The sequence below is a fragment of the Aegilops tauschii genome, chromosome 7 (assembly GCF_002575655.3).
Source record: "Aegilops tauschii subsp. strangulata cultivar AL8/78 chromosome 7, Aet v6.0, whole genome shotgun sequence".
Lineage (NCBI taxonomy): Eukaryota > Viridiplantae > Streptophyta > Magnoliopsida > Poales > Poaceae > Aegilops > Aegilops tauschii.
Window position 1 is genome coordinate 607,198,906 of NC_053041.3, and position 11,159 is coordinate 607,210,064.

Genomic DNA, 11,159 nt, shown 5'->3' on the forward strand with positions numbered 1-11,159 from the left:
CAGGAAAGAGAACATCAAAAAATAAACATGAATTAAGGAAATAAATAAAAGGAAACCTATTGAGATCAGCTTACAACTCTTTCTTGCATTTCATGTGTAATACCTCATGTATATCAAAAAATATAATTGGACTACAAATCATTCAGTCCAACACAGCATTGCAAAAGATCATATTTATTATTCTTTTTCATCACAACAATCTGTATAACATACATACGTACATATGAGAAATAGTAGTAGAAGTACACGCTCCCATAGCTAGGAAACAACACAAATTTGTGTATTTATGCGTATGCATTAGCAGCAACGGTATTACACACATGCACTATCTGTTTATGCATTAGCAGAAGTAACACATCAGCGGCATCATTCGTTAAGAAAAATTACGCTTGTAGAAAATCTATATCAGCGATGATGGTGTATACATACAAATATTTTAGGTCTGAACTATTACAGATCCACAGTAAATTCATGATGGTAAATGAACCAATGCAATAAAATAATATGTAACCTGAACTGAACTGTTAAATAATTAGTTTAGATACGTGAAAGTATCAAGTATTCTAATTTTTTTCCAAATATTGTACACTTCAGCAATCAGACATGTCAGTTGTCACATTTTTTCAAAGTCGCACGGGCATATAAACTTATTCGCATGTACGCAGGCTAGCTTTTTATTATTTATTTGTAGTACATATGCAAAATATATATTCACAAGCTTCACAAACTTCCCTCCTGCGTGTGTTGGTCTTATAATTCAGACCAATCAGAATATTATAGTTCTGACCTAGCAGATGATTGTAGAGGATCATAAGGACGTCCATAAACTTACATTCAAACATACTATCAAAATACCAAAATAATAAGAACAGATATGTTAATTTGCCATAATACAATAGTTTCATTGGATGTTCCAGGTCTTTATCCTGCCAATCACTATATCTGAATCACATATTACACATGAAAAAGTATGCTTGTAGAAAATCTATATCAGCGATGATGTTGTATACATCCAAATATAAAAATACCAAATAAAAAAATATATGTAAAAGAAACGAAATTCAGCATATCTTGACCATCGCAAGAGTAAATGCTCTGTCATTACTAAACCTGCTAGTCTATTAAGACCAAACTTCAGCCTGTAAGGACTTCCTTGTAGACGATGTTCTTCATCGAGGTCAGTAAGGACACAGTCGGTCTTTTTCGCTTCTTTGGATTGTCCTTTAGCTTGTTGGCCTTCTCCTTCGGCTTCTCCTTCTGAATGAGTATCTTTATGTTTCTCTTCGCGGTGGCTCGAGACAAAGCAACATAGAGCTGACCATGAGAGAACACGGGATTGGGTAGGTAGACACCAACTATCGGTATGGTCTGCCCTTGAGCCTTGTTAATGGTCATAGCAAAGCTAAGCCTTATAGGAAATTGCTTTCTCTTAAACTTGAACGGAAACATGTCGTTTTCAGATGGGCAGAGAGGTATTCGAGGAAGGAAGACCCTCCTGCCAGCGTGTTGACCAATCACGATTTCTGCATCAATGGTGTTCCTCTCAAAACCTCTTACAACAAGCCTAGTGCCATTACACGGTCCATTAGCTGGATCAATGTTCCTTAGAAGTATGACAAGGCAGTTCAACTTTAGCTTGAGTGCATGCAGAGGAAGACCATTAGTAGTCAATCCATTAAGAAACTCCTGAGCGTAGTAGCCATATGGGTCGTCCTCTGCAATGTCAAAGCTATGGTAGATTACTTCATCTCCATGAAAACGGTCTATCATGCGGATGTTTATCTTGTCGACATTGTCGTTTGTCGTGGAAAGGTTTGCTCGAGATGTCATGTAATTGGAATCAGACATGTTGTCATCTAGACTCGGAAACACGTGGTCAATAAGTTTCTCCAGGTCGTCAACCTCGCCTGTAGACGGCAGACAAATATCTTCAGGGAGTAGTATGTTGCCTTGATCGTCTACATCCTCAGTGCCATTGCCGACCCTTAGCAAGTAATCTGCAAACCACGTGTCATTATGAGCCCTCATGTTGGTAATGAGCCGAAGCTGCCGCATACACTTCCACAGATGAGAACTTCGGAGGGTTGCATCAATTATCTGGCCCCGCGACCCCCTTCTGACGACCGGAAGCACCTGCCAAAAGTCCCCACCAAAAACAACAGTCTTTCCTCCAAAGGGTCGGTCACGTATTCCCATGATGTCGCGCATGCTGTTGTCCAATGCCTCTACCGCTTGTCGCTTCGTCATGCTGGCCTCGTCCCATATTATCAATGAGGCCATCCTTAGGAGCTTGGCGGTCCCACTCTGCTTGGTGAAGCTGCACGAGGCTCCATCATCGCAACTCAATGGGATCTTGAACCTCGAGTGGGCAGTCCTGCCGCCAGGCATGATAGAAGCGGCGACGCCCGACGTCGCGGTAGCGATACCAATCTTGCCTTGGCTCCTCACCTTGGCAAGCATCGCCCTGTATAGGAAGGTCTTCCCTGTACCTCCAGGGCCATCAAGAAAGAATACACTCCCATCACCGCGTTCAACAGCCGTTAGTATCTCGTCGTATGCGGCCCTTTGTTCCAAGTTCAGTGAAGATACCAACTTAGTGTCATCCATGTCAAACTCAACGGTTGTTTCCTCGATGACCTCTCTTGCCTCGCCCTCGGTTGGGTCAAACGCATCATCTATGCTCGGAAGAGCGAAATCAACAATATCTTTACCCATGGACTGCAACATACCCCTAATGTCTAGCAACACCATCTGCTCCACCTCGTCAGGGGACGTGCGTGATCGACGATAGTCATCTGACATAGGCTCGAGGTGCCTATCCCATAAACCACGCACGTCGCCTGGCTCGCAGTGCACCAAGATGGTTGCGAAGAGCCTCCTAAGAGAACATGGCATCGCCCACTGCTCAGCCTCAGTAAGACAGTCGTCGAGCGTGTTGTCTGCCTCGATGAGTCCCAACCTTTCAGCAGCCTCTCTAAAGCTCCCACATAGCACGCCGTCCACGGTGAGCAAGTCGTCAAAGGATGTTTTGCCCGTAACATGGTTTAGCAACACACGCAGATAGTATCGGTCCCCCTCGGCAGGATTGGCAGACACGATGCGACCTATTTGAAAACGCTCGACCCGCGGCTTCCAAAACTTCTTTTTCTTCTGCCACGTGAAGCTTCCGGGAAAATCCTTGTACAATATATTTCTAGCCCGAGGGTGTTCCTGGTTAGCCTTGAAATACTCCGTTAACATGGATTTTGAAATATTTTCTAAGGCGACAACATTTTTCAAGTCAGCCTGGGCATTGAATGCGACCCTGTGCATATTCGGGAGATGAAGAGGCAACTGTAAGATAGGAGGGTAGTTGGCGCAAAGTGGAAAGCCAAATATCCTCCACATAGCCTCCGGAGGGGTGATCCACCTTGCGTCAACGTATCTCTTGATCTCATCAATGTTACCATCGGCGTCGGGCTGGTCGATGTTGAAAGAAGCCTTATCATGGCCCTTGTAAATGTACTTGTAAAGATATTTGACGGCCTTTATGCTCGAGCAGACCTCAATGTTGATGTGGCAATTGAACATTCGCAGAAGGTATGGGTTATAAGGCACAACCCATCTGTTGTCCAACATCTTCCCTCGGACCTTAGCACGCCTACCATCGTCTCTACGTCGATAAACTGGGTACGAGTCCTTCCCCTGTGCTGTGTTTTCATTGAACGACCGCAGGTATCTGCACTTGCATCCGTTTTCTTGCATGCAAACATTCTTCGGGTTTAGAGCACCGCATGGTCCGTGCATCATATGTTTTACCACCATTGCATACAATTCCGGATACTTATGCTTGTCTGGGAGCTCTGCGGAAATGAGTCGGTCATACTGCTCGGGGACGATAAGCTTATATGTTGAGTCCATGATCAACAGAAAATGTGCCTGTGGGAGGCCCCTTTTTTGAAACTCGACAACATATACATATGCGACGACAACACCCAGGATGTGCTTCTTGAACAACATGTCCTTCATAGCCTCTAGTTTGCCAAAGAACACGCGAGCCACAATATCAGGTCGGTCTTGCGCCGTCTGACCAGGCAGCAACTCATTCGTTATCTCTTCCCATTTTGTATTGCAAGTCATGGTCAAGAAGATGTCAGGCTTCCCGTATGTATGTACAATTGCCATGGCATCCATATGCCTCTTCTTCATGTCGCGGTCGCCACCAGGGTATGTTCCAGGGAGAACTATTCTTACCCCAACAGCGCTTGCTCGTCTCTCCCCCGATGTGATCGCATTAACAACTCCTTTATACAAGTCGGCACGAATCTGTGTCTGGTTCTTCCTGTACCACCTTAACCGACAACTTTCAATCTTGACGTACATGTCGACGGCCCATTGCTGCAAGAGGCGTGCTCCACAGAGTATGGGATTAAAGATCGCATGCCGTGTCTGCAGCATGTAACAGTAGTAGTCTCTGACAAAGACGCACAACCTGATGTTGCCCTCTACACATGATTTAGTACCATAAAAATGAGGATATAATCGACAAACAAAATATTATTTGTAGCAAAATGGGACGCAGACGGCATACCTGCATCCTCATCATCATCATGGACCAGTTGAGGATTTAGTACAACCTCCAAAGGAACATTACGTTTAGGTAGCTTTGGATGCCAACCTAGTTCTCCCCTTGGATAGAATAGGGGATAAGACAAAGGGTCATATGCTCCGGAGGTCACACGTATACTGTGCCTTTCGTTGTTATTACCACAAAGTGTTATCCTCCGGTCAAACCTTTTTGCTAGGTCGTTGCCCTCAACCCAAATTGCAGCGACCTCAGATGACAACGGTCTGTTATATCTTCTTTGGTCAAGCCTTTTATCGGTGTTTAGGTCTATCCTGTAATCATCGAGGTTGTCCTTGTGTGCATCCAAACTCCTAAATTGCTGGGAGTACGGGTTTTCTTTGAGTATGTCTACTAACTTCTTCACGACATCTTGGTCTAATTGCTTGGTGGCCGCCTTACGATGAGTGATGGTTGGGTCATCATCATAGAAGTATAACTGCAGATGCTCAGGACGGGAGCTAGGCCCGAACGAATGCACATTGTGGTAGATGGTGCCGTGTGCCCGGAATGTGTACACCCCAGACTTCATGTTTGTGTAGTTCTCATCAAGGCTGACGCCAAGGGTTGTGAAGGCGAAATGCCCGTTGAAGAAGCGTATGTTTTCCCGAAAATGTCTAGAATCTGCATCCATGCTTGACCATAGCCTCATCAGCTCTGGGATTGGCTCAGGTTGTTTAAGTTCAATCTGGCCATTGCGACAGCAGAAGCCGTCAGTCTCAGACACAATTTTTTTTGCCTTGCAGTGTTTGCAGTTTGCGTCGAGCTTCAGGATGTGAGTCGTGTCTGGGATGTTTGTGTAGACAAAGTCTAATGGATCAACCTCGCTAGGTATAGCAGACGACATGATCGCTTCCTCTTCATCCTCCAAGGTGTCATTATCGTATCCTACGTGCATTTGTTGAAACATGATGTTCAAAACATTAATTACTACTAACTATAATTATGATAAAGCCCCACAAATTCATAGATTATAGTTGACCATACCTTCGTCGCGAAACATGTAGTACTCCTCATCCATAAAGTCGCATGGTGTCGTCTCATCGCCAGTGATGCAGTCTCGGAACCCATCGATTTCGTCTGCATTATCTCCATGGCGAATGTGACAATAGACAACGTCATGTCAGATGAGGGTTGGTGAGAATGAGCACAACAATGTGACAATAGAATTATCATACCATTGGTACCAACAATGAAATTCGGCATGATTGTCGTCAGGTCGCCATCAGATGAATCACCTTGGGCGGCCCGAGAGAGGGGTGTTGCGTGGGATAAGTTTGCTAGGTCTGGACGTGGCAGTGCGAGGGATTCTTTGCACGGGGTGTGCTTCTTTGCCGCATAAGTTGCCTTTCTTTTTGCACTTAACTCCCCCTTCTCTTTGCTGCATGCCCTCCATTCTCGCAGCGTGGTATTTTTTTCTTCAAGATCGATAGTTCCGTGCTCTAGATGTTTCGGATATGTTGCTCGCCTCCACGCGTTTGTTTGCTCCATTTGATCAGGAGTTAAGCAAGTTATGTGTTGCTTACCACGCTGCTTTCTAGGTAGTTGGTTATCATGAATGACAGCTGTACTGATTGTATTGGTATGAGGCAATACCGCCTCATCTTGTGACAATGACGTATAGCTGGACCTATTTGGGCCGGCTGGTTATACAACAGTGTAAAACGCTAATCAGTACTGCATTAATTGATCATTGATACAAAAGGTACCAGCATATTATGTAGGTCATATCAGCTGACTCCTTCCGTCCATTTTCACAAGGTATTATTGTCTAATCAAAAGTCAAAGGAGAGGACGAGAAAACAATGAGTTTGATAAGCTTGTTTTCCAAGATAACTTATTAAACACTTGTATCTAGAAACATTAGGAATATATATACTATCAAGAGGCAGCTGAATCAAAAAGCATTCTAACCTGATATTGTAAGGGCAGGAAGGTTATCATCTTTGTGCTTCACGGTAGCTCGCCCTTGAGCCTTGATCTGGCTATTTTTGTCGGCAAGGAGCATAGGGTGAGCTTGTACCCCATTAGTGATATCACCGAGAGCGCTCCGTGGAACATTTTGCATACCTGCAATATGGTTGCAGGTGTCATACTCACGGATTCTCAGATAATAATCATACTGTTATGAACAAAGGGAGTATATTCAATAGACGTTTGGCCTGTAATATAGAAATAGTCGTACCCGACATGTCAACGGCAGGCATATTTTGAAGGAGATGCTTGCCGGCGGCGTCATCATATTTTCTTCGATAACCATCTACCAACGGAGCTTTCATCTGTTCCTTGTTAATGTCAACATTTTCCTTGTTCTTAAGATACGTTGCCCGCCTCCGCGCATTTATTAGCTCTTTCTTGTCATCTAGTAATAGATGCATGAAGGTGTGAGAGTAGTGAATGCAGGAATGTACATTGTTTTGATTTAAAATCAAACAATCATACCAGATATTGAAAGGTCAGGTTGACTTCCATGTTGTACTTTTTCTGCTTCCTCCTCTTTTTTCCTCCGATAAGCAGCTCGCCTCTTGGCGTTTATCTGCTCCCTTTTTTCATCAGACAAGATAACTTTCTTAGATGGTTTGGAGACACGCACGACAGATCCTGTAGTCATGTGCTTGGATGTTGAACCGGATTGTGGTAAAACTTGAGGAGTTGCATTGATGTTTACGTGATTTCCTCCATACATATGAGTCAAATCTAGAGCCTCTGGAAAAAAACCAAACCAAAATGATAATGTACTTAGTATGTTAATGAACATCTGCAACACAACCTCTATAAGATAGATACGGTTCACAACGAAAGACGAATCTTGTAATACCATTTACACTTTGTGCTACGGCTGCGGCTAACTCGTCAGTGAGACAACTGAGAGACACAAACGTTGATGAGGTTGCCGGGTTGCCCGCTTGATGTAAAAATAACCGATAGTGGTCATAACGGGTCGGTTTAGTGCTATCCGAAGAGTAGAGAGTACTGATTATGTTTTATACTAACCTGAGTTCAGTTCGGAAGGCCGCGGTACACATGTGACATCACCATCAGTGGGTTGAGGAACAACAACAACTGCGGTCTGTTCAGTGATGGACTGATCTGAAATTGGTTCATACAAGTAAATAGACGGTCTAATAATAGATGCAGCAAGCTGTGAGAGTAGTCAAAGCAGGAATGCACATTATTTTCATTAAAAATCAAACAATTATACCGGATGTTGAAAGGTAAGCTTGACTTTCATGCTGAAGTTTCTTTGCTTCCTCCTCTTTCTTCCGCCGATAATTAGCTCGCCTCTTGGCATTTATCTGCTCCCTTTTTTCATCAGATAAGATACCTTTTTTAGTTTGTTTGGTGATATTCTCGAAAGATCCTGTAGTCATGTGCTCGGATGTTGAAATGGTTTGGGATAAATCTTGAGCAGTTGACATAGTGTACAGGTGTATTCCTCCATCAATAGGACACACATCAAGAACATCTGGAACAAAACAAAAGCTAAATGTTATTGTTCTTAGACTGTTCTTGAATGTCTGCAACACAACCTCTATAAGCATGATAAATAACCGAGATTGCCGGGTCTCCTTTTCAATATGTTTTTTGCTCACCTGAGTTCAGATCGGGAGGCCGCTAAACACATGTGATATCACCATCAGTGGGTTGGGGAACAACCGGGTCTGTGGTCTGTTCAGGTATCGAGTGGCCTGGAGCATGGTTCATACATAAGAGAATAAAATGATGAGTACTCTATCCGCACATCCTCATACCTGGACTAATAGGGTGATTATCAACGACGTTTGTCCCAGCCATCTGATATCCTACACCTTCAGTACCCACAAGTTCAATATCCGGAAGAACCGGTTGTCCAGACGGTTCAAGTGTCAGCCCATCTGAGTGTCATTCATACAAGTAAGCGAGATCAATTCGATAAATAAATAGTATTAAATCATGGTAAATTGACAATCCAACTGTCATAAATGGGGTACTCAGGTTGTTCTCACCATCATTTGTCCAATCCAAATTATCTGAAACAACGTCATTTAAGGAAATCACAATCGGGATGTAGCTTGAGATGTGCGGCAAGTTTTTTAGTCAAAGATTTACCTCTAGGTACACCTGACGCTGTTGTATGTTCCGCAGATTTGCTTTGTGGATTCCCCATACTTACCTACAAGCAAAGAATTCATACTATTAACAATGGCTTGTGAGCTGTAGTTGTCTACCATCTTAATGATCTTATTTTGTTATGTTTCATACTGAAGTTGTCTACCGTCAATCATTTATTTTGTTATCCCCTTCTGGACGCGCCCAGGATCCAACTCCTGGCCTCCGAGTTGGGAGGTTTTATGTAAACAGACTGATTCTTAATTGTTATGTTTCATGCACTTTCGTTCGTGAACTTGGAGACAACTTGGAGACTATGCTTATTAGACAGGCTGCTTCTTGGCAGTGCAAAGTAAGCAGAACAAGCCACACAACCAAGCAATCAAAGTAAGTAAAAGCAGCACAATCAGTTATGCAAACATGTACAGCGACTAAACATGTTCAGCAACATGCGTAAACAGCTCCTAAGCTACTCTATGCACATCGACTTTGTCATTCCAGTGAACGGGAACTTGACTGCGGGCTTGGAATCCTACAAACACAAAGCAGAAAAGGCTGCTATGGACTATGGATTTCACATGGCCATTACCAAGTGGAATGATGAGGTTTCGAGGGAAATGGAAGTGATGGTCAAGGAACATGGTGGGTGCATACTCTCTTCTGCATTCTTGGACTATTCTGTTCATGACGAACATCCTCTGTGCCAAATTTTCTCTTCTTTTCTGCAGTTGGAAGGCGAGGCAACTTCACGGGCAATTTGATTAGCAAAATTCGTCAATACACCGTTATATGTTGTTCATGTGATGAGTACTGATGCAACGGAAGAGATTGCCAAGGCTAAAAGAGAAGGTATGGTGCCTGGCCATTTGGTTCAAACAAGTTCCTCATCAATGCAAATTAAGACAGAGTTATTTTATGAACATTTACTTTCAGAACATTGGCTAGTTTCGGCTTTGTACAAAAAAAACCAGGACTGGGTCGGTCCCAGAATAACTTGTTGGGGCTTCAGAACTAAGTGGTCCCACGGGATTGATAATACCCCAAATCTAAGTACTAAGTTGATTTAAATTTTCAACGCGTGTCAAATTGTGAAACAAACTGTAAGTTGATGTAAGCTCAAACTTTGCAGGTCAGAGAGTCATCGGGGAACCTGTGGTATCTGGGTTAGTCCTTGATGATTATTGGCTTTGGGATCCTGACTTTGCAACTGCTTCAAAGTAAATAGAACACACACAATTAGTAAATGTTTATGTAGCTGTGGTTCCTCTTATTTCATATCTTGCTTCTAGGTATGTGATGAGTCCTCCAATCCGGGAAGCAGGGCATAATAAAGCACTTCAAGCTGCTCTTTCATCAGGAATATTACAGGTGACACGCCTGAATTCAGAAGTTGGTTTCCTTAAAATAAAGCGCTTCAAGCTGGTGTTTAGCCTCTGCTTGAAGATTGTTCGAGGCGGTAAATTATAAAAGGAATATTATTTTCTGAAAATATTGTTTGTACATTGTCTACTATGGAGATGGAAACATCCCTTGAATAAGCACCGAACTGTTCTTTGTTCCTATGCAGCTTGTGGGAACTGATCATTGCACCTTCAATTCCACTCAGAAAGCTTTCGGTTCTGATGATTTCAGGAAGATTCCCAATGGCGTAAATGGTAAGCCATAGGGCTTGAACAAAGGAAACTGTGTTGTGTCATTGCAAATGGAAGCTGGCTAAGGCATCTCTCCGGCGAACACGACACGCGGGGTCGTACAGCAGAAGTTGGATTCTGGGCGCGTCCAGAAGCGGATCGCCGGCCGATCCTGAGCGTCTCGGTCTCCCAGTCCACGTCCTTCAAGTTGCCGACTCCTGATATGATTTTCTGTATGACCTTGTGTAATAACTATTGTGTATGAACTTGCGTTACTTACTACTGAAAGGGGAGCTGCGCCTGTCGAGACCCTGTGCGTGTCCAGAAGGGTACAATTGTGTATGAACTTGCATTACTTACTACTGAAAGGGGAGCAGCGCCTGTCGAGACCCTGTGCGTGTCCAGAAGGGGGTCGCCGTCGGATCCGGGTCGTGATCGCCGGCGTATCTTTATCGGGATCGCGGCCCCGTCACCTCGCCCGATCCCACAGCAGATAGCCGCCTCCTGCAAGCGCGGCGGCGAAGGTTTCGATCGGCCGCGGAGGGGGCGTAGGGGTGGATCGGCCGCGGCACCGGAATGGATCGGCCGGGGAGGGGGAGTAGGGGTGGATCGGGGGTGCGATGGGGTGAGATCGGGCGTTCGAAGGTCTGGTCGGCGGCGGAGATCGATCTGCTCTGGGCGAGCGGGTTTTTCTGGCAAAGGTTTTTTGGCACAGATGGGATGATGACGAAAAAAAAACGGTGGTTGGGGATGACGAAAATAAACCAGCGAAAATAAACCACGCGGACTATTCACCAACTGCTCCATTAGGAGTAGAGATATCGGTCCGTAAAGCC

At 44.2% G+C, this 11,159-nt stretch overlaps 1 protein-coding gene and 1 long non-coding RNA gene across 2 annotated transcripts; one reads left to right on the forward strand and one right to left on the reverse strand.

The window, feature by feature from the left end:
• Positions 1 to 1,134: 1,134 nt before the first annotated feature.
• LOC109767428 (uncharacterized) lies at positions 1,135 to 8,814 on the reverse strand. The gene is made up of 13 exons (XM_073504547.1): positions 8,757 to 8,814; positions 8,590 to 8,613; positions 8,356 to 8,478; positions 7,806 to 8,069; positions 7,598 to 7,693; positions 7,046 to 7,309; positions 6,789 to 6,965; positions 6,518 to 6,673; positions 6,130 to 6,246; positions 5,591 to 5,683; positions 4,774 to 5,491; positions 4,571 to 4,668; positions 1,135 to 4,484 (listed from the first exon to the last, which is right to left on the reverse strand). The coding sequence occupies exons 1-13, from the start codon at positions 8,812 to 8,814 to the stop codon at positions 1,135 to 1,137; spliced, it is 5,538 nt and encodes a 1,845-aa protein (XP_073360648.1).
• Positions 8,815 to 9,849: 1,035 nt separating this feature from the next.
• LOC109767431 (uncharacterized) lies at positions 9,850 to 10,377 on the forward strand. The gene is made up of 3 exons (XR_006667149.2): positions 9,850 to 9,909; positions 9,982 to 10,060; positions 10,260 to 10,377. It is a non-coding gene; the product is annotated as an uncharacterized lncRNA (long non-coding RNA).
• The last annotated feature ends 782 nt before the right edge of the window (positions 10,378 to 11,159 follow it).

Excerpts from the sequence above, each read along its gene's own strand:
- LOC109767428 (XM_073504547.1), bottom strand. The coding sequence starts at position 8,814 with ATGGTAGACAACTACAGCTCACAAGCCATTGTTAATAGTATGAATTCT. Across the intron at positions 5,492-5,590 it reads CTACATGTTTCGCGACGAAG|GATACGATAATGACACCTTG; the intron begins GTATGGTCAACT and ends AAATGCACGTAG. Across the intron at positions 4,669-4,773 it reads GGCAACGACCTAGCAAAAAG|GGGAGAACTAGGTTGGCATC; the intron begins GTTTGACCGGAG and ends ATTCTATCCAAG.